Source organism: Lithobates pipiens, unplaced genomic scaffold, assembly GCF_037356315.1.
Source record: "Lithobates pipiens isolate NorthernLeopardFrog02 unplaced genomic scaffold, aLitPip1_a1.2 Scaffold_22, whole genome shotgun sequence".
Taxonomy (NCBI): Eukaryota; Metazoa; Chordata; class Amphibia; order Anura; family Ranidae; genus Lithobates; species Lithobates pipiens.
In genome coordinates, this window is record NW_027507784.1 from 304,752,125 (window position 1) to 304,776,275 (window position 24,151).

The window sequence follows — 24,151 nt, forward strand, 5'->3', positions numbered from 1 at the left end:
TCTATGTGGACTTCTTGCTGTTTTTCAGGAAGTAAAAAACGGAAATCCCTCTAATGGGACAAAGAAAGAAAAAAAAAACAATAGAGGTTTTAAATAATCCAAAACATTTTTTAGCCTAAAGCACCATATACATGAGCTGAAGATCAGGCGGTATCGGCTGGTTCAATAGAGACCAGCCAACATTCGGCCTGTGTGTACTGCAGCTGGTCTGGCTTCTGATGAAGGGCATGACCAAAAATGGTCTGCCGATCACCACCCAATGGCTATGAAGGCTGACCAGTGTTTTCTGTGTTCATCAGATTGTTAGTACAGTATCTCCTCCCGAATGCCCCAGTCCACTGGGTTGAATGAATAAAAAAATACAAATAAAATAAACAACTGATAGCGTGTACCAGGCTTTAGATATACTTTACATCTAGCAGTGAGCCAGGAGGGAACATGCCAGCCATCAACTTTCCAAGTCAGTATTTACATATTACAACAAATGTGGAGGGTCATGGGGTGACGGTCATGGGGTGCCCAAGAATATACCGATACAACATTCCAGTTGTGGGTTTACAGATGTTTACCTATGGAAAGGCTTGCTTTAACAGTAAAATATAAAAACTCTTTTGTAAGCTACATGACTAGTTCTCTTTAAGCTTTGCAACTGATTTTCTTTAAACCTCCTTCTGTGCACAGCATGCAGAACCTTTCAAAAAAATTTTAATATCCGAGTCTTAATATAGAAAATATGATACTGGAGAGGATAACGAAGGTCTCTGAAAAGGCCCGATTAGGGCAGGATGCGCGACTGCCCATGTCCAGATAAACAAGGTTACAAGCCTAGTCTGAGGTCCCATTTCTATGTACTCTTCCTGACGCATTTGAGGACTTACGGAGGTGCTCTGTTCTCCCTCCGCTCCCCCTCAGGGAGGCTCCCTGCCTCTGGCACTCAGAAGGCACATGAGACGGGCCAAGGCGATGCCTCCCAGGGCTGCTTTTAATGGATGAAGAGCAGAGAGCATCTCCTTCCATTAATTCCTGCTCGGATGGGATGAAATATTCAGTAGCCATCAGAAGGAGGAGGGTAGGGGGGGAAATCAGCTCGGGCTCCCTCCTAGCCAAACAGACTGTGCTGCCAAATCCTCACACACAGCAAATATTAGGGGAGACGTTAACCAGTTTGTTGCCAGGGGAACCAGATGTAAAGTGCTAGTCTGGTAGTTCGGAACAACATGACAGGACTTGGAGCTATAGGCTAACACACAGCAGCTGGAAACTGTCAGCTAGATTACAAGAGGGAGGCTGTATTCTCCATGCTGCTAACTTTGCCCCCTTTAGTAATTTTAGCACTTATGACATACAATGTTAGCATAAGAAGGCACATGCACAGAACTGACATGTAACATATTACACAGAGAAATTGGAAAGGTTAAGCTGCATTGCAAGCCCCTCACAAGGAGCCATCACAAAAACATGTATTCTGCTTTTTGAGGACACCATGTCAAAGGAATCACCAGATACCTTGAGATCATCTCACCAATGAGTTGTTATAGGTACACAAAAAAGGTTAAAATGTCTCAAAAGCCCAAAGTAAAAATGGCAACCGATCAATGTATACCTAGCAAAAGTGAGGTGCACATGGAAACGGCACAAAATATAATTAGGATAATTTCCTCAGTGCACTTACCAGCTACTTAACACAAAGAGTCTAAACTGTATGAGCAATTTGTGTTGAAAACAGAGGTTTTTGTTGAATTTAAGACAGTATAACCAAACATGTTATGGTTCAAAGAGACTAAAGGAATCAAAAAGCCCTCCAACCGAATACTTAGCTGCACTAATTCGATTGGAGGGCTTTTTGATTCCCTTAGTCCAGGGGTCTCCAAACTTTTGAAAACAAAGGGCCAGTCAACTGCTCCTTCAGGCTTTAGGAGGGCCAGACTGTGGCGAGTGGGGTTAGAAAGGAAGTGAAAACAATTCCTCCTCAATGGTTTTATTGGGAGGAATGCTGTCCCATTGTTGGTACCAGCAGGAGAAATGGTGCTCTACTGTTGGTATTTAGGGTAGGAATGGTGCCCCATCATTGCTTTCTGTGGGAGGAATGGTGCCCCATCATTGATTTCTGTGGGAGGAATGGTGCCTGCCTTAGAGATAGCCCATTCCTCCAAAAAAAACTGCAAGCAGAGTGGGCCAGGGACCTCTGTCAACTTAGCGTGCAATGGCAGAAACGTCATCCATATTCCTTTCAATGCTAATCACATAGAGTTGACTAGGTGGTACCTAGTCCCTTTCCTGCCTGGTAAAACTGTATCCAAGCTCCTCACCATGCTGTTTAAGTATGTGCGGAACGGGCCACAAAAGTATCATAGAAGGTGGGAATGTCCTAGAATTAGGGATTCGGGAATGAGATATTCTCTTTGCTACGACAAGTCACGGGGATATATATATATGCACACACATACATACACACAGCCCCAAATTGCCTTGCTAAATTAACCTATTAAGGACACAACCCTTGGCTTGCAAAGATTAATCCGCTTTGTCTTTCTGATGGCCAAAATAACTGTATGTAAGTGTGGAAAGAAACGTCAGTCTCTATCTACAGCCAACACAAGATCTCATGGATTTTGATCCACGAAAAAAATAGTATCATTATCGGTGGCGACTCCATTTTTTTTTGGGGGGGGGGGGGTGCAATTAAACAAACCATTCGCCAACCATTCCCACTCCAGTCGCGCACTTACCCCATCTAGGTCGTGGGCAGCTTCAGCTTCAGCTGCTTCCTGCGTCTCCCCCTCCTTAGTGGCTTCATGGTAGCTTCCCTTGCGTCTTCTCCTCCTCCTCCTCTGCGACCAATACGGTCACTTTTCCTCTCGGGCAATTGGGACCAGCTTTCTTAGTGGCCTGGAGGAGAATTAGGAAGACAATAGCAAATATAAAAATTTGCTATTGGCACACAACTGGGTGGGCTCCGAGCCCACCCTTTTTTGAAGCCAATTAGAGCCTCAGGCTCTAAACATGTGCCTCAAAAAAAAAATATAATAATTAGGGGGGCGGCGTCCCTGCACCCCTTATGCCAGATAAATGCTTGTCCAGCTATTCCAATAATATAATATTGGTCTTGATATTATTTGTGGCCCGGTATTTCTTTCCCTCTCTTTCTTATTCCTTACTCGTCTTTCGTCTCTGAACTGTTCAAGTATGGTCAAATGTTTGATATTTTCATTACGATACCAATTCTCTGCACATACGGTCTATGTATAACTATGTATCGTCAGATGAATATCCCAGCTCTATAATCCGACAGGATAGCCACAAATTGAGGGAGAGCGCGACAGAGACCGAACGCAGGGTAGGTCACATGGAGGCTGAAATCCCACCATTGCAAGTGAGCACTGAACAGCTGCAGCATCAGCTCAATGTCATCCTGAATAAGCAGGACAACATGGAGAACAGACTCCGCAGATGCAATCTCCGATTTGTTTGACTAGCGAAAGAGCGGAGGGCTCTGACCCCCCCCCCCCCCCACCCACATTTCTTGAGAACCTGCTTATTAAAACTTTTAGCAGAGAGGCTCTCTCAACAATGTTTGTTATGGAGTGTGCTCATCGCCTGGCTGCTCGACCTCTGGAGCCCCCCCCACGCACCTTTATTGCAAAGCTTCAAAACCACCGGTACACTGTTCTTCGCCTAACCCGCGAGAGAGGCAAAATCCCAGGTATCTCCGCCGACGTAAAAAAGAAGAAGGCACAGTTCACTGAGGCCAAGCGACAACGCCGCATCCACCAACTAACCTATGCAATGCTGTTCCCAGCAAGGCTCCGCGTGGTCTGCGATGGCAAGGCCCAATTCTTTGAAGATCTCACTGCAGTCCTGTCATGGCTGGAACACCACAACACAGCTGGCCCTGCACCTGCCTAAGTCTCCAATCAACTCCCCTCTCTCCGCATGTGAAAAGGATTTCTCGATAGTGGCCCCATTGTTTTGGCCCCAGACCAGTCAATCTTCTACAAACCGCGAGTCAGGCACTGCCTGTTATTTTTCCCTTCCTGCACCCACTTTGACCCCCTTCGGCCAGTCCTGAAGCTATCTGCGCCCCCTTATGTTCCTTTTTCTGACCTGGCAACCATTGACGCTTTTTCAAGTTTTGTTTCCCTGGCCAGCCGCTATCCCCACGGCCATGGAAGGTAGTCATTTGTTTATTCTGCCCCACTGGTCCAGAGTAGGCAAAGTTGTGTTATATATATTAAGTTGCTTACATTTGACTTCCCTCGTAACTCAACCTCATTGTACTCGATATATATACTGAATCCTCATGGTCATTCACTACCCTCCTTGGCTCTCTGTGCAACCAGTACTAACAGACCGTTGGCCCCTGCTGTCTGCTTGCACAGACCCGCCGCACTCACACGTGTAATGCTTTTTTTTTCTTGTACTGTATGCTGTTCTGCATTTAAAATGTTTGATGGCTTCTCTCGAATTAGTTACATGGAACGTGTGCAGGCTATGTGCTAAACCCAAACGCGTAGCTGTCCTTTCCCACCTCAAGACCTTGCGAGCGGACGTCTCCGTCCTAGCTGAGACTCACATCAAGGGTTGGATACAGATGGCACTCAAAAAACCCTGTGTGGGCTGGCTCTACCACCCCCCTACACCTCTAATTCCCGCGGGGTACCTATTCTGATTGCTAAATCAGTGCAGTTCCAAATCCACTACCTGCAGTCAGATCCGCAGGGTCAGTTTCTATTTCTCCACGCTGCTGTTGGTGGCTTAGAGGTTCCCCTTATGGCAATTTATATCCCACCACCATTACAGTTTACTGTCCGGCAGGAGGGAATAGCCTTTATGGCCAAACATCCCACAGTACCTGCCATCTGGATGGGCGAGTTAGACTTGGCTCATCTGCCCAGATGCCATCCCACACCAGATTTGGGAGATGGCTCTGGCAGTATGCATTTGAAAAGTAGAGCGCCTTGGATTTCTGGGCTCTCATGTGTTCTGGAACAAAGCAGGGGGCACCTTTGTCAGTAAAAGTGTGGTCTGCTTGATACCTATATGACCCATTATTTCCCAGTCACAACACAAAAATACACCAAATAAACCTGCAGGATACTCTGTGGAGGTCTTTAGCCCCCTCCAAAACCTCCAAGGTTGACTCAAGTGTCAAAAGTATCTACAAGGGCTTGAATTAGCAGTTCTGTATTTTACCATAACTACAAAAACATTTTTTCCTCATTGGAGGAATACATTTATTCATGCTCTTTAATCCTCAAACTTAGACTCCCACTAAGTGAGGGGGATAGGTCTAAGAGAGGCAGGACATCCCCTGGCCAGTGGCCATTTCTGGGATCTAGCCAAAGAGGACTAAAGCAGGCCATACATGGATCAAAATTAAGCTGGCTCGGCAGGGGTTGGCTGAATTTTTGATCCATGAATGGCCACTGCCAGGGACCCATCTTGTGGGGGGGGGGCAAGGGGTTATGTGCCCGGGCGCCAGATTGAGAGAGGAAAGCAGTAGCGCTTTAGGAGGCGATTTAAAGCCTCACTTCCGTGCCGGATTAGAAGGAGTGCACAGAAGCAGGCCTTATTAAAGACCCGCTTCTTGGTTCACTTCCCCAGCGGCGCCCATCACTGTGGTTAAACAGAAATCGATCTACAGTTTCTTTCAGGTCAGTGACTGATTAGATGGCTAGCCAAAAATGAGAAGACCGCTTTGCAGCCTGCATATTTAAAAACAAAGTCATATATATGAGGGATTTCCAACCTAAAGGCTTTAATAACTTTTTTAGTCTCTACCCTAGAAAAAAAATTGTGGGGAAAAATTATTATTCGATTTCCTGCAGATTTTGTAAGTTTGCCCACTTAAGAAAAAAACGAAGGGTCTATAATTTTTTTTATCATAGGTGTATTTTAAATGATAGAGGACAGAATATCAACCAAAACTCCAGAAAAAAACATCATACAAATGCTATAAATTTAGTTAGTAAAATAAGCATTTGATCACCTGTCCATAGAATCTCTTTCTTCCATTCAAATCTCATCATCATGGGTAAGACCAAAGAGCTGTCAGGGACATGATACATGGCTGTAAAAGGGGTAAAATACCATCAGCAAGAAGGAGACAACTGATGGAGCGATTATTCGTAAATGGAAGAAATACAAAATACCCATTAAATCGCCCTTGGACTGGAGCTCCATACAAGATTTCACCTAAGGCAAGGATGTCAAAAAGAAATCAGCCAAGAACTACACGGAAGGAGCTTGTGAATGGTCTCAAGGCAGTTGGGACCACAGTCACCAAACAAACCATTGATAACACAGTATGCCATTATGGATTAAAATCCTGAAATGCCCACAAGGTCCCCCTCAAGAAGGCACATGTACAGGCCCATCTGAATTATGCCAATAAACTACAAATGATTCTGAGAAGGATTGGGATAGAGTAGTGTGGTCAGACGAGACCACAATTGAGCTCTTTTGCATTAACTCAACTCGCCCAGTTTGGAGGAAGAAAAATGCTGACTATGACCCTAAGAACACTATTCCTAGAGTCAAGCACGGAGGTGGAAACATTATACTTTGGGGCGGTTTCTCTGCTAAAGGTACAGGCTAACTTTGCTGCATTAAGGGGCTAATGGACGGGGCCATGTATTGTAAAATCTTGGATGAGAACCTCCATCCCTTAGTCGGAACACTGAAGATGGGTCATAGGTTGGTCTTTTATGGAGAAAATTTATGGAGGGAGCTGAAACTTCGAGTTGCCAAGAGGCAGCCAAGAAACCTTAAGGATTTAGAGAAGATCTGTAAGAAGAGTGGACCAAAATCCCTCCTGAGATGTGTGTGAGTCTGGTCATCAACTACAAGAAACGTCTTACCTCTGTGCTTGCCAACAAGGGTTTCTCCACCGAGTACCAAATCATGTTTTCCTTGGGGATCAAATATTTATTTTACTCACTGAACTGCAACTTAATTTATATCATGTTTTTTCTGGATTTTTGGTTGATATTCGGTCTCGATCATTTAAAATACACCTATGGTAAAAATGAAAGACCCTTCATTTCTTTGTAAGTGGGCATACTTACTAAATCTGCAGGTATTAAAAGAATTTATCCCCACTGTATAGAGATTAGATATTCTGACTTTATTGACTTGCCATTACTGCATGCTTAGTCTGGGCTAATGGTTGAGTAATACTGAAGCCAGAGGATTAGCATGACAGCCAGACAACAAATTTTCAGAAGTTGGTCAGCAGTAGCATCCTCCAGTTAAGACTCCATTCACACAGGCATGTGTGTATTTTCTGGATGGAATGCGGGTTCTTGCTAGCAGAAGATCCTGCATAAAATATGCACCTAAAAGTACTTGCTTTTAAAAGCGTCTGATTCTTCTAGGGGCTTTTTGGGAATACACATAGAATCTACAGATATGTACAGCCCTCAGGTGCAGCTCTGTGCTACTTTATTTGTACGCTGTTAAACTTATTGCACAATGCTCTTTGTAGTTGAAGCTCTGTGTATGGACACTAAAGCTGAACTCCAGCTCTGTTTTAGGCCCTGTTCAATACAGTGTTTGTGTTCTCCTAAAAGGATAATGCTAAATACTTTGCAGAGCCCTGCAGTCCTGGGACATACAGTGCCTTGAAAAAGTATTCATGCCCCATGCAATTTTCCCTATTTTTCTCATGTTACAACCAAAAAATGTAAATGCATTTTATTGGGATTTTATGTGATGGACCAACACAAAGTGACACATAAAATTGTGAAGTGGAAGGAAAATGATAAATGTTTTTTTACAAATAAATATCTGAAAAATTTGACGTGCATTTGTATTCAGCCCCCCGGAGTCAATACTTTGTAGAACCCCCTTTCACTGCAATTACAGCTGCAAGTCTATTTGGGGATGTCTCTACCAGCTTTGCACATCTAGAGTGTGACATTTTTGCCCATTCTTCTTTGCAAAATAGCTCAAGCTCTGTTGGATTGGATGGAGAGTGTCTGTACAGCAATTTTCAAGTCTTGCCACAGATTCTCAATTGAATTTAGGTCTGGACTTTGACTGGGCCATTCTAATACATAAATATGCTTTGATCTAAACCAGTCTATTGTAGCCCTGGCTGTATGTTTAGGGTTCTTGTCCTGCTGCAAGGTGAACCTCCGCCCCAGCCTCAAATCTTTTGTAAGATTGCCCTGTATTTGGCTCCATACATCTTTCCATCAACTGACCAGCTTCCCTGTCCCTGCTGAAGAAAAGCATCCCCACAACATGATGCTGCCACCACCATGTTTCACGGTGGGGATAGTGTATTCAGGGTAATGTGCAGTGTTCGTTTTCTGCCACAGAGTTTTGCTTTTAGGCCAAAAAGGTTTAATTTTTGTCTCATCTGACTAGAGCACCTTCTCCTAGGTTTTCTGCCCCCCCCCCCCATGGCTTTTCCCAAACTGCAAATGGGACTATTTATGTCTTTCAGCAATGGCTTTCTTCTTGCCCCTCTTCCATAAAGGCCAGATTTGTGGAGCGCAGGACTAATAGTGGTCATGTGGACAGATTCTCCCACCTGAGCTGTGGATCTCTACAGCTCCTCCAGAGTTACCATGGGCCTCCTGACTGCTTCCCTGATGAATGCTTTCTTTGCTCGGCCTGTCAGTTTAGATGGATGGCCATGGATTGGTAGGTTTGCAGTTGTGCTATCCTCTTTCCATTTTCAGATGATGGGTTGAACAGTGGCCCGTGGGATGTTCAAAGCTTGGGATATTTTTTTATAATCTAACCCTGCTTTAAACTTCTCCACAACTTAGCCTTCATGATGCTATTTGGTCACTAAGGTTCTCCAACAAATGTGAGAGCTTCACAGAACAGCTGAATATTTACCAAGATTAAATTACAGACAAGTGGACTCTATTTACAAATTAGGCGACTTCTGACGGCGATTTTTTCCACTATATTTTAGTTTGGGGTATTAGAGTAAAGGGGGGCTGAATACAAATACACACAACACTTTTCACATAAATATTATTTCAACAGTTCTTAAAAATAAATATCAATTTTCTTCCACTTCACAATTATGAGCCACTTTGTGTTGGTCTATCACATAAAATACATTTACATTTTTGGTTGTAGCATAACAAAATGTGGAATATTTCAAGGGGTATGCATACTTTTTCAAGGTGATGGTCTTAGGGGAGTATAAAACAGCTAGCCATTTATTTGAAACTAATATGCTGATTGAGGGGCAGGAAAGCAACATGTTTTTTTCGTGAGTTGTGCTTTTAAGTGCACCTATTGGGAAGGAAGTATGAAGGCTCCTACCACTTACATTCTTCACTAGCTCAATCCACATTGACCATTTTTTAATCTTTATGCTTCTAGCATTAGTAAATAGAAAGGAAAATATATTTACTTGTTTTAAAAGGGGAACTTTACCCATAAAAAGCCACGAACATACATTCCACATAGTTACATAGTAGGGGTGGTTGAAAAAAAAAAAAAAAAAAATAAAATAAAAAAGACAAATCTATCAAATCCAACCTATATGTGTGATTAGATGTCAGTATTACATTGTATATCCCTGTATGCTGCGGTCGTTCAAGTGCTTATCTAATTGTTTCTTGAAACTATCGTTTGCTCCCCGCCGCCTTTGGAAGGGAATTCCACATCCTTGCCGCTCTTGCAGTAAAGAATCCTCTGCGTAGTTTAAGGTTAAACCTCTTTTCTTCCAATTTTAATGAGTGGCCATGTGTCTCGTTAAACTCCCTTCTGCGAAAAAGTTTTGTCCCTATTGTGGGGTCACCAGTACCACCACATTAATAATTCTGCTACCAAAATTGATTTTAACAACAGTATAAAAGCACTTATTTTTAAATGTTTTACCTGCAAAAGGGGCTATCCTGAAGTGATCTAGCAGAACTTGCACATTAACCACTTCAGCCCCGGAAGTTTTTACCCACTTCCTGACCGGACCATTTTTTGTGACGCGGCTCTACGTCGCTTTAACTGACTATAGCGCGGGCGTGTGACTTTGTACCCAAACAAAATATTTTTTTTCCCCCCACAAATAGAGCTTTCTTTTGGTGGCATTTGTTCACTTCTACGTTTTTTTTATTTTTTGTGCTATAAAAAAAAAAAAAAAAAAACAATATTTATTTTCTGCTATAAAACAAACCCAATACAAATAAAGAAAGGATTAGACACATAATTGATATTTGTGGCGCTTTTTTGGGAACCAATTTTAGTGATCAGTGCTAAAAATATGCACTGACATTGTACAAATGGCACTGGCAGAGAAGGGGTTAACTGTGTCCCCTCAGTGTGTTTACTAACTGTATGGGTTTCATGGGACAACATCTTCCTGCATAGCAGAAAAAAAAAGATCTATGTATCCATCCCCTGACAGAAACAGAGTTTACTTTGGCAGATCCCCGTTCTGCCAACAGGGGGAATGTTAGCAGGTGAACACAGAGTCCGCCAGACCCACTGATTGGCTCCCTTGCTGACCAGTCGGCACGTGTGCATCCATAGATCATCGCGTATGAGCCCGACGTACACCTACAGCGATTTGTACAGCCCAGCCAACCTGACGCAGTATAACTGGCTGGTCAGCAAGCGGTTAAAGGTGAACCTAGCCTTTAAAATATTTACTTCGCCCATGTGTCCGCTTCATTTTAAAAATTATTTAAATTTTTTTATTTCTTCAGTTGCTTCCTGGTTTCTGGCCTAGGCCAAATTAGGTCATACACCTCAGGAGGGGAGGAGGTGTATGACCTACACACCTAAGTACACCCTGCCTGCATGCCTGAGCTAAGGGCAGATGGATTCCAGGAAGTAAATTCTACATCAATTATCTGCCCTTACTTAAGATGGCTACATGGATGGATGGATAAGTGTTTCTGAATATTTAAAATGAATTAAGTAGCGTTTTTGGTTTGTGGTGCTCAGATGTGGCGTAGTTCCGCTTTAAATTTTTGGTAGTTTCCCAAATTTCTTGAATCAATCACAGACCCAGAACAACTATATGACAAACAAAGCCAGGGAAAGGTCAGAAGACCTAATGTTTACACTTATTCTGGGTCAGTATTGAAGCCGCAGCCAGGAGAACAACACGTTCATGCCAGGGGCACTTTAAGTGAGCCCATAATCTCCAACAAGCCTATCAGTATCAAATCCTTTCTTATCTGTCCTGTACAAGATTTACTGAATTGCTTCTTGTAGGAACCCGTCAGTCACTTACTGCAACTGTCACCTTTCCTCTCAAGATTTCAGAAACAATTCTGACTTGTGGATTGTCCATTTCCTTCACAAAACAGCTCCCTTGGTAAGAAATAATAAATTATGTAGGTGTTAAAGGAGAAAAAAATAAAATAAAAATGGGACCATTCCCTGTATTTCCTAAAAACGGCACCATAGTTAACCCAACCACTCCACATATCAGTAGAAGACCTTACATGACAAACTTCCCACCATGTTCAGCAAAAATGGACCTTATGGCCACCTCAAGGCCCACATCCCCTTTGAAGCTTCTAACCTGGTAAACCACCCAATCACATCCCACATTCTGTCTGGCCTCACTAGAAATACCTCTGAGCTGTGGATAGGCAATGTTACATAGGCACTCAGATCACCAGGATGGACACCACCCTCCTGAGGCACTTCCAGAACAGAGCAAGTAGCAGGTAGGTCACAACATCCTCTCTGGAGCCACCATACACCACCAGGCTTAAAGTGGTTCTCAAGGTAAAAGGTCCTAAATACTCATCTGAACCTAATCTCAGTCCATCGCCGTGCATGTCTGCAGCAGCTCTTCTCTCGGCTCTGACATGCTTGGAGTCATTGGCCTATCAAAACCTGTTAGCAGAGAGCGGGGCGGGGCCAAGCCGAGCTGTGTGTCCGAATTAGAGATGGGCCGAAACATATCTGTCAAAAATGGTGTTATCAGCAATTTGCTGATAAGAGAAAAAGGTGGCGATAATGGAGCCGAAAACACGCATAAATTTTGCGGTGCTTATGGTGCGTTTTTCATAGGTCATGTGATTAAAAAATTGCATCAAAAACGTAACACGGGCACGTTATTGATGCATTTTCAATGTATTACAAATGGGGAGGTGCGTTGTTGGTGCGTTTTTATTAACTGACCAAAAATGCAGCAAGCAGGATTTTTAACACCACAACAGAGCAGATGATGACATACATAGAATTTAAAGGGATGCATTTTTCTTGAGCTAAAAGATGTCGATAATGGCAGACAAATTCATATTCATTTAAATTCATGGATATTAAAAAGTCAAAGATAATACACTTATATATAAAAATATAGATTTTTTTTTTGTTCCGGTGCCCACAATGCACGCCACTGATACAGTTGTCCCTGAAACAGGAAGTGAATGAGAAATGAACACCTGTGCCAAGAAATGCATGTCTAAAAAGGAGAATTCCCATCATGTAAGAGAGAATTCCTCCTACATCATTTTTTTTGTGCAATACCTAGTATGGTCTGCATGCAAATACAGCCTGTCTAAGAACATCAAATCCTCTCAAGAGCCAGCCCACTGCTTGGATTATGGCTCCAGGCTCTTAAGAAGAGTACCGAGGCAGGGAGCTGTGATGATTTCAGGAAGCCATGTACAGCTTCCCGCTGACCCACCATACCTCCAGCCATGAACTGCCTGCATTGCATAGAGCAGCACAGAGACCCAGCGATGGTGTCATCAGGTCTAAAATAAGGTATCTAATAAAAACAAAAGGTTTTCTTATGAAATTGTCATTAGTGTGTTGAAGGTGATGTGTGGAGGAAGACGAAATAAAAGCAAATTAAACTTTAAAAAAAAAAAAAAAAAAAAAAAAAAATCACAATATTCAGAATGGGGAACAACCGATTTCATTAGTAAAACACCATTTATTTTTTACGAAGGGCCCACTATGCTCAAACCTGCTCACCTAACACATTTGACAGCCCTTGTCCTCTAAATGTAAAATTCCAGAGGGTGAATGTCATAGAATCGAGTCCAGGGATTGTCTGGATTCAATTATTTTTAATGGGAAGTCGAATGCAAGTAAAAAATGAATTGAAATGCAAATACACTGATTGCTATTGGGTGGTTGAAGTGCTCACACCCTGTACATGGAAATAGCAATCAGCTTATTGCAAAACAAAAAATAATAAAATCTCGTAACCTACCAAGAGTTTGTTGATTGAAAGGTTGGAGGTGTAGGTTGACTTCAAATCTTCGAAGAACGTAAATGTTGTTTGTGTACAACATCGCATGACCGCGCAATTGTCAGTTAAAACGACGCAGTGTATCGCAAAAAAAATGGCCTGGTCATTAAGGAGGTAAATCCTTCCGGGGCTGAAGTGGTTATTTTATTGCATTTTTTGCAAAGTTTGTTCCTCTCTTTAGGCCCGATTCACACCTATGCATTTTTAGTGCTTTTTTACCTTCATTTTTCAGATTTGCGCTACTGTCCATTTAATATGGTTTCCTAAGGAACACGTTCTGTAGTGCAAATTTGCAAAACACAAAAAGCACTAAAAAGGCATAGGTGTGAATCAGGCCTTATTGAAGAAGTGTGACAAAGGGCTGTTATGATAATATGGACTTGTCAATGAATGCAGGCATTTTGCAAGACACCTTTCCACAATACTGTAATACAGCAAAGAAATAGTATGCACACAGTCTAGTTCAGCAGACCTACCTGTGAAATCACAGGATGGGTTTAGGGTCATAGTGCTGAAAAGCAACAGCACCACCTAGTGGAGAAAAGCACACAAGACATTAGAAAATGGAAATTGATGCTAAGGTACAAAGGGAGTTATTTACAAAAGGAAAATCCACTTTGCACTGCAAGTGCAAACTACAAGTGCAAAGTGCACTTGAAATTGCACTGAAAGTGCACTGAAAGTGCACTTGGAAGTGCAGTCACTGTAAATCTGAGGGGCAGATCTGAAATGAGGGGAAGCTCTGCTGATTTTATCATCCATCCAATGATGTGCAAGCTAAAATGCTGTTTTTTTATTTTTCTTTCTTGCATGTCCCCCTCGGATCTACAGCGAGTGCAAAATGGATTTGCCTTTTGTAAATAACCCCCTTTAAAAGGATAAGTTCACTTTTACAAGAAAAAAACCACACACACACATATATATATATATATATAAAATATATAATATATACACACATAAACATATTTTAGTAGGAAAAAAAAATGTGCATCTAGGAGCCGCATAAGCCAATGCGATAGCCAAACTCCTGTCCAAGGCGAAGTGCATTTAGTATCACTCTGCCTGGGAAAGAAACCTAACAGCCTAGCTATGCCAGCAGAAGCTGAAAGACAAAAAGACCAGTTTATTAAACATTACATAGTTTTGCAATGGGCATTTTATTTATTAAAAATCATAGTTTTGGGGCATAATGGGCATATTTGCAATATTTTTTTTTTTTAAAGGGTTATTAGGCTGCTTTCGCCCTGATCTGCAAGTGCAGCGCACCTGCGGCTTTTCCAGCAGGTTAGCTGCTCTGAGCCATAGACTTATTATACATTATATCCTGTGGGTTTGGTGCGCTTTCTGAAAGTGCCCCACACCTGCAAGATATAATAGAAGTCTGGCAAATCGCAACTAACCCACAGGTAAGCCACCACAGGTGCACTGCGGTGCGGGTAGACCTCAGCACATCAGTGTGAAGGCAGCCTTATAGGGGGCTGAGCACAGTAAGGGATTATTTACATTTGTGGCTTGGAGGGGTGATAAAACCCCATGTTTTTCCAACACCCCCCCCCCCCCAACTACTGGTGTAGCATCAGGGGTCACAATATCGACCACGCTCCCTCCTCCAGGGGGTCCATGCAGCCTCCCCATCACATTATGTTTTACACTTGAGGACAGGAGGGGCAGTGGCATATACAGGAACCGATCTTATCCATTTTCCTCCTGCAAACACTGAAATCCGGCTTCTCTTCCATGCCCCCACCCCCAACCTGCTAGCACTCAGAGGCTGCAGGAGGGGAGGAAAATGTTCATTATGCTATTTTGAACCATTTCATTTCATTGTGGCTCGTGACTGGTTAACAAATCATTTAAAGTGGTTGTAAACCCTTACAAACCACTTTGACCTACAGATAAGCCTAGATTAAGGCTTACCTGTAGGTCCGAGAAATATCTCCAAAACCTACACGGGTTAGGCACATGCGCCATAGACATCGGCACGCAGGCGCACTGGGTATGCCGCTGCTAACGGCGATATGCCGTTAGGGGCGGCTCCCGTGCACATGTGCGGGAGTGACGTCATCACTGCTCTGGCGCTGTGAGTGGCCGGAGCAGCGATATCAGGGTTTACTTCCTCATTAAGTGGCCCTCGCTCTTGAAAAAGTTGAGCGCCCCTGCTGCAAGGCATTTTACCTGTGCTTAGCACACTGCAGGGGGAATGCCAGGCACCTGTAGACTCTCAGTACATTGTTTACTTTTACCTCCCATATGGGCAGGCAGTTACTGAATTGCAGGACGAATCAATGAAATACAAGGCGCTCATCAGAGCCCTGGTAGTTCATTGAGAACTATAAGCTATCAGCGTGGATAATGGTAATTGTAGTGCATTCATTCACAGAATTCTGTGAACTAATGACACAGCCATGCGGGCAGAGCCCCCAAAGGCTGCGCTCCTTGTAAATTGTGACAGCTGGTGCTGTGAGAGAAACCGCTGGAACGTGTTCCAAAAAGGTGAACTTATCCTTTAAAGAAGAAAGGTGGTGGCACAGCACAGAATATCGGGCAAGAGAAGAGGAGAACACTGGATATAATGGGCTTGTATGCAATTAAAGCAGAAAACAATCACCAAAGGTAAGTGGGGGATTAATTAGAAGGAGTAACAAACACACATACTCACCTCTCAGCTGTCCCCCCACCAGCTCTATTAGGTTGGGTTCATACTGCTGCGTCTTTGAAGCCGACATTCCTGCGTGACTTCATGGCGGCTTGCACACGACTTCTTTAACTGAAGTCAATGAAAGCTGTATCGAAGTCACACCAATAGTTCAGGAACCTTTTTCCAAGTCGGAGCAACTTGAGTCGCACTGATTAGAATGGTTCCTTTGCAGATAATGGGGTGCGACTTGACATGGCAAGTTGTGGCAGTGTGAACCAGGGCTTACTGAGAACTGACCGATAACATGACCGCTGATTGCTCAGTTCTCAGTCTGCTCTGAGCAGTCAGTCACCACTCTGTCCCTCCAGCGCTCACTGGAGCGCCAGGCTGAGGCTGGTGCAGGAGTGGTTGGCTTAGGCCAGTGATGGCAAACCTTGGCACCCCAGATGTTTTGGAACTACATTTCCCATGATGCTCATGCACTCTGCAGTGTAGTTGGGCATCACGGAAAATGTATTTCCAAAACATCTGGGGTGCCAAGGTTCACCATCACTGATTTGGCTCTTGGCCTGCTGTTTATCATGCAGCTGGGTGGATCCCGACAATATGGTCAGGATCCTTCCAGATCCTGGAGCGGCTCTGTAATGTCAGCTGACTTTAGCTCACTAGAAGTTGATTCTGGGTCATCGGAGAGCACAGGTGCCCCCTGTGACCCACAAGAGAAGCGTGACCAAAAAAAGCTTTGGCCATACTTCTTTTAATTCGGGAGGGTGAAGTTTCTCTTTGAGGCTGGGTTCACACTATTGAAAATTGGATCCGGGTTTCCCCCGCATCCAATGCATTTCAGGAGACTGTGACCAGCTCTCTATGGAGCCGGTTCACCCAGCTGCGCTGCAAATTGCAAAGACTTCCTGTGCATCTTCTGGTCTGTTTCAGGTCCGAATTCAGCCAAAAATTCAGACCCAAATCCCACCTGAAACAGTGAACAGGGATGCACAGGATCCTTGCTGCGAGCCGCACCCAGCCTAAAGGTGAACTCCAGGTTTGGATTTCATGGCACCCACCTGGATCAACGTACCATACCTGTGAATCGCTGTGGTGAATCATAGATTAGTAGTATTCGGCACTACTACACTGATCACTGCCATCTTGCAGGACCTGTGCGACACAGCGAGCACAGGGCTCATTCACTCAGCATGGGCACCATTTACAGAACACCTTGCATTTTTCTCCATGAAAACAAAGCATTTTCTGATTGGATAGGGTAGAGAGGCAGGGCTGTATAGTCACGAGCTTCACGTGATCCAATCAGAGAATGTTTTGCATTTATTAGGAAAAAATACAAAGCCTTCTGTGAATGGCATCCATGCCAGATAAGCCCCGAGGTCACTATACAGCAGGGTAGCCTCAGAAGACAGCAGTGATCAGTGTAGTAGCTGCGACTACTACAGTGGTTCTCCACTTTCACAGAGGTCCCACAGGTATGTCATATGTACACTTACATTGATCCAAGCTGGACCTGTGTGTCTATACAATAAAATCCATACCTGTGGTGCAGTTAACCCTTCACTGATCAATACAGTTCAATGTCCATGCTGTGCATGAGCCCTGCCCCTCCCCCTTTGCATTGTGACGTGTAATTTTGGTGACAGGGTCACTTTAATCCCTGGGACACAGACAGTCTCTGCTATACTTGGGGTATATACAGCTTCATCACCCCCTTCCACCATCCTAACCCACTCCATGCTCTTCCAGCACTGACACCGCTATGTAAACACATACACTCACCCGCTCAGCTCTCTAGCACGCTGGCCTCACCCAACACACTACAGCTGGCTAAAGGCTCAGCCAATCACAAGCATATCTGCTTAGATAGACACAGCTCTTCGCCAATCGCGGCGCAGGCCACGCATAGGCGGAGTCAAGCAAGAAAGACGCACGGTGCTCTGTCAATTTACGGCGCAACGTGATTCCGTGTACAGCGAACGTACTAATTTTGACCGTGCGTCGCACCGTAGTTCGCCATATTTGGTATTGGCAAAGTGTTATGCCCATTATTGGAGTGTAGGGACAGGACTGTCTGTTGGTGTTTATTATCAGTAGTTGTGCTCATGAGACAAATAATGTAAAGTAATCCATAAAACAACCATTCTGTAATTGCTCTAAAGTGCTGAAATCGAATTGTAATGATCGCAGCCAATGCTGTCCTACACATAACTGTTTTCAACTGATGTTACTTTAGAGGCCATTCAGATTTGTGTTTTGCAGCTAAACACAATAAAACACTTGTTTTATTGTGCGTTACCGCAGTGCCTGGTGATAAACTAAATGTGGTGTGTCACAGTGCGATTTATGTTGAAAAGGGCCCCAATTTACCTAGAAAGACAACACGCACAGATGTGAACCATAATGCAGGTCAACTAAGAATTCTAAGATATGATTGTGCTACCTTACTGCAACATGTGTTAATGCACAGAGGATGATGTACCACTATAGTCTGAATGGGCTATTGTTACAATATATAGGCAACAAACAGACATTCAGCAATATATACATTATGTGGGCAACAAATGACCCATTGTCATTACAATATGCATGCAACAGAGTGTCAGTATCGTGAACAGGCAGAAAACAGACAATCAGTACGACACACAGGTAACAAACAGACAATCAGTATGATACACAGGCAACAAATGGGCAATCAATATAATACACAGGTAACAAATGGGCAATCAATATAATACACAGGTAACAGACAATAAGTACGATACACAGGTAACAAACAGGGAATCAGTACGATACACAGGTAACAAATAGGCAATCAGTACGATACATAGACAACAAACAAGGGATTAGTACAATACACAGGCAACAAAAAGGCAATTAATATGATACACGGGTAACAAATGGGCAATAAAAATAATACACAGGTAACAAACAGGCGATCAGTACAATAAATAGACAACACACAAGGAATCAGCACAATACACAGGGAACAAACAGGGGACCAGTACAATACACAGACAACAAGTTGGCAATAAGTTCTATACACAGACAGCAAAGAAGCAACCAATACAATACATAGGCAACAAACAGGGAACTAGTACAATACACAGGCAACATACAGACAGGCATCACAATATGTGAGTAACGAGTAGGCTGCTGTTACAATGTGCAGGTAACAAGATGGCAAATACGACAATAATTGAGAAACAAACTTCCAATTGTATTACTACATGGACAACAAGTGAGCAGTCAGTACAACATGTGGGCAGCAAAGAGCAACCATTACAATCTGCGTAGCTCATATTACTAATGTCACTACTGCTATTACCCAATCAGTGGCTGAGCTGGAGGAAACGCCACTGGGCCCAATCCCAATCCAAGGAAATTAGTTGATACACAGGCTACAAACATGCAGTAAGTAAAATATACAAGCAACATAAAAAAAAAAAAAACAGTGCCCCCCAATGTAAATTTATTGTTAATCACGCCGCTTGCCCGAACCGCCGACCCGAAAAAGAAAAAAAACCGCTCCTACCATTCATGAAAGTTGGCCACCTACTGCAGGCTCTGTTGTTTGACATTTCTTATATAGGTAAGGGGTGAGGCTATCTGGCGACATCACTTGCTGGTACTAATCACTTGTGACGTCATAGACCATTGCATGCTGGGTCTGGAATGGACTGTGGGGGGGGGGGGGGGGGGGCACACCGCCTTTTCTACTTTCCAATAGGGATGGCCGAACTCTTCGCTGGGCGGTCGGTTCCTGGCGAATTTGGCGTGTTCGTGATTCACCCGATCGGCGGACTATTGCCGCTGTTCGCCCGGCGGACATATGTGTTTACAGTGTGAAAGAACTTTGACCCATGATGACACATCCAACATGGGGTACAGGACAGCCAATTGAGACATTTCAGCACATGGACAATTGGACATTCCCCCTACCATATAAATAGACCTGATCTAGCTGCCATTTTACATTCTGTCTTATGTCAGTTTAGGGACAGGACGCTGTGTGGAGCAGGGAGAGACTGTAGTGACACAAATCACTAGCTATTAGGTCCACAAAAGTCGTTTTAAGGACTGGTATAGGTGTAGTACAGTATATAGGGTTCAGTGCACTGCTGTGCTGGTGGTTGCAGCAGCCTGTCTTTTGTCAGTGTAGGGAGGGACAGGACGCTGTGTGCAGCAGGGACAGTCAGTTTAATCACTAGCTAGCTATTACTATTAGGTCCACAAAGGTCCTTTTAAGGACTGGTATAGGTGTACAGTATATAGGGTTCTGGTGCACTGCTGTGCTGGTGCTGTGCTGGTGATTGCTGAGTGCACTGCTGACTGATTTTGCAGCTGTCTTTTGTCAGTGTAGGGACAGGACGCTATGTGGAGCAGGGACAGTCAGTTTAATCACTAGCTATTACTATTAGGTCCACAAAGGTCCTTTTAAGGACTGGTATAGGTGTACAGTATATAGGGTTGTACACATATAATATACTTTCTTCCAAATATAGAAAGAATATTATACTTGACTGCTGCCCTATTCTGCAGCTGTCTTTTATCAGTGTTGGGACTGAGGGACAGTCTGCAAATCACTAGCTACTAGGTCCACAAAGGTCCTTGTAAGGACTGGTATAGGTTTACAATATATAGGGTGTAGGCGCAGGGCTGTGCTGCAGATTACTGTCCTATTCTACAGCAGTCCTTTATCAGTGTAGTGACTGAGGGAGAGTCTGCAAATCACTAGCTACTAGGTCCACAGAGGTCCTTGTAAGGACTGGTATAGGTGTACAATATATAGGGTGCTGGTGCACTGCTGCTGACTGCTGCCCTATTCTGCAGCAGTCTTTTATCAGTGTAGGGACTGAGGGACAGTCTGCAAATCACTAGCTACTAGGTCCACAAAGGTCCTTTTAAGGACTGGTATAGGTGTACTATTTGGTGTGCAGTATATAGGTGTGTAATACACGTATAAAATACTTGCACATATAGAAAGCATAGTATCGTGCGTTTCCATTGTGCACTGCTGAGCAGTTCTGCAGTGATACTACAAAGAGTGACAAACGCAATAAAAAATAAGTATTATAACTGGTGTGATAGACCAGTGGCCCCCAAAGAAGCGGGGTGTTATATATCTTCTTCCACATACATACTGCACTTCTCTAGAGACTTTTGTCACAGGGTCATTTAGGGGTGGTAGGGGTAGGGCAGGAGCAACAGGCTGTAGCCAAAGTGGCAATTTGCAGAAGGTGCGTGCGATTACGTCAAAGGACGCACCAGACTTGGTTGAGTGGCTCACTCAGCCTTACTCTTCTGCACTCTCCTCATCCTCTCAATCTGCACCCTCTTCTTCACTCTCTGCTGTGTGCACCCCCAAAGACACTACCACCAACACCACCACCACCACCATATACCTTCCGCTTGAGTCACAGGAATTATTTTCCGATCCATATCAAGACATTTTCGATGCGCAGCCACTCTTGGCATTGGATCAGGAAGAGGAGGTAGCAACAACCGCCACTCAGCAGTCTGACGACAGTACCCAGATCAACCCAAGGAGGAGGTTGGTCCCCGGTGTTGCTGCCTACTCTGAGATCTCTAATTATAGCGGTAGGGAAGGTGACGATGTGGATGCTCTGAGGAGTGATGAACCCCTGGACTACTGGGTGGGCAGGCTTGACCTCTGGCCAGAGCTTGTCCAATTTGCAATGGAACTGTTGGCTTGCCCCTCGTCCAGTGTCCTGTCTGAAAGGATATTCAGCGCAGCAGGGGGGATCGTGACTGATAAGTGCACTCGCCTAGCTCACAACAGTGTTGACTATCTCACATTCATAAAAATGAATGAGGCATGGATCTCGGAGGAATTCAACACATGTGACCAGTAGACCATGTATATCTCTATAAACTATTTATTTAATCGAGCACACAGACCTTTTTTTCTACATTTGGCTCAGTTCCTTGTACAAAAAAAGCACACTGTACTATATGCCCGTACCCTCCTGTTTGAAGAGGTTGAGCGTTGTCATATTTTTGGGGCCCAGCAGCGAGTTGCTGGTATCAGTGCTGCTGTCAGTGCTCTCTATCTCGGTGCTGGTGTCAGTGCTCTCTATCACGGTGCTACGGTGCTGGTGTCAGTGCACTCTATCATGGTGCTGGTGTCAGTGCACTCTATCACGGTGATGGTGTCAGTGCTCTATATCATGGTGCTATCCTGGCGATGTGCACTCTGGCTAAGAATAACGTTTCTTGCAAAAATATATTTAAGTATTTTTTGCCCTCGGAGAGAGAGAGAAAAGCCCTAATACACATTGACGGGGGCATAGGGTCAGTGGAGAGCCCATGCGATCATGGAGTAACTGGACGACCTGTGTCCAGTACCCCTGAATGGACACGCAGGTCCATAGTAGGAGCCATTGGGGTTTCCACATCTGGGACATTTGGGGCCTTTCCCCAGGCCAGTACTTGGAGAGGCGATAGGGCATCAGGTATGAACTATGAAGGACATAGATCAGAGAGCTTAGGGGATACATATTTACATGTAGTGAGTGCCTCCTCCCAATCCTCATCCATCACATCACCCAACGGGACTTTAGCTGGTAAACAATGGCAGCAGCCATGGGCAACATGAGGTAACTATATATTTGGGAGATTAGTTTTTTAGGGTCCCGACCCGTGATAATGTTGGAGTTGGAGGTAGTGGAAGAGCTTGTGATTGGGTAGAGCGAAGCAGTCTTTTAGTGTTTGAAATTACTTGACTGCCCCGTTTGCTATTACTTGTGACAGGTATATAACCCCCTTATTGATCCACAGACCATGGTCAGGGATGGAATATAGCTCTGGCATGTGTGGGTTGCCCACAGTGGTGTGTGGGAGTGGAGAGTGGGAGCCTTACTGTGGTGCATGGCCTGTTCTCAGATCTTGTTGTGGTGGAATAGCATGCGGTTCCTATTGTCAATATGGGGCACTCAGCGGGTTCTACAGAGCAGGATCTGGAAAGGGTAGATCACTGAGCCGAGGGCCTGGGAGCAAACTACGGTGGAGTATCGTTCTTTGTCAGTATGATTAAAGTAAAAAAAGTGGGAGAGTTGGGATGCAGTGTAATAAGGAAGAGGTTAGGTAGTGCAGTGCCACCCAGATCAGTTGGACATTTCAGGACTCGTCACAACAGTTTGTGTCGGGAGGAGCCCCAAATGAATGTACTGAGAATGGATTCCATGGACTTGAATATGCGTGGTGGAATGTAGAGTAGAGCCTGCCAGAAAAACGTAAAGTAACTTGGGGAGGAGGATCATTTTTACTAGGTTGATTCATTCCATAACCCGGAGAGGGAGACAGGACCATGGTTTTAAGAATGTCGTATAAGGGTTCAATGTTAAGGGTTGTGTAGTCTAGTAGGGAGCAGGAGACATGAACTCCCAGGTATTTAATCTTGCCAGCTCTAACCAGGGGGAGTGTGGCTTGTTAAGCCGTGGGGGTGCCTAAGTCGAGTGGTAGAATTTGAGACTTGGCCCAATTAATCTGAATGCTGGAAAATACCCTAAAGCCTTTAATGAGTTGCAAGGCATCCTGTAGTGACGGGCCAGCATCAGTAAGATACAGGATCATGTCATCGGCATGCAGACTAATTACCTCAGTCATCCATCCACAGAGGAAGCCCTTGACGTCTGGGTGGGTTCTAAGTGCGATGGCTAGGGGTTCCATGGCTAAGGCGTATAGCAAGGGGGAGATGGGGTAGCCCTGGAAAGTGCCGCGGGAAAGAGGGAAGGAAGAAGAGACACTACCATTTACCATTAACCTGGATGCACGCAGTGGGAGCCTGATAAAGGAACTAGAGCCATTTGGTGAGTTTTGGGCTGAAGCCAAATCTGTGGAGGTACTCCCAGAGGTAGCTTCATTCCACATAATCAAATGCCTTGGCGGCATCTAGGCTGACCACTACTCTTGAACCGGTGTTATCGTGTTGGGATTGGAGGTTCATATAAAGCCACCTGAGGTGGAACGCTGTGTTTTTGTTGGGTATGAATCCGTTCTGATCTGGGTGTATTAGTCTAAGGCTGCGTACACACGGGCGGATTGTCTGCCCAACTTAGTCCGCTGAACCGTGTTTCAGCGGACAATCCGCTCGTGTGTGGGCTTCAGCGGACTTTTTCAGCGGACAGTCTGACGGACTTTGTCTTTCGGAATTTCCGTAATTTTGTCCGCTGAAACTTGGTTTTGTCCGTCCAAACTTGGTTTCAGCGGACAGTCCGCTCGTGTGTAGGCAAGTTGGATGGACTAAGTATGGCGTATGCTCAGAAAGGATTTACACGGCCGAAGGTTGCATT

General features: G+C 44.3%; 1 protein-coding gene across 3 annotated transcripts in view; it reads right to left on the minus strand.

The window, feature by feature from the left end:
* ASB8 (ankyrin repeat and SOCS box containing 8) overlaps nucleotides 1-17,696 on the minus strand; it is a 33,483-nt gene extending 15,787 nt beyond the window's left edge. The window contains exons 1-3 of one of the 3 annotated variants that reach the window (XM_077449308.1): nucleotides 17,619-17,678; nucleotides 13,669-13,723; nucleotides 5,990-6,070 (exon numbers count right to left, since the gene is read on the minus strand). In XM_077449308.1, the coding sequence (XP_077305434.1) occupies nucleotides 5,990-6,070; nucleotides 13,669-13,699 (112 nt within the window). In that variant the 5' untranslated portion in view covers nucleotides 13,700-13,723; nucleotides 17,619-17,678. Of the gene's footprint in view, nucleotides 1-5,989; nucleotides 6,071-13,668; nucleotides 13,724-17,618 lie in introns of all 3 variants that reach the window. The other 2 variants (XM_077449309.1, XM_077449310.1) reach the window with 2 other exon arrangements.
* Between the last annotated feature and the right edge of the window lie 6,455 nt (nucleotides 17,697-24,151).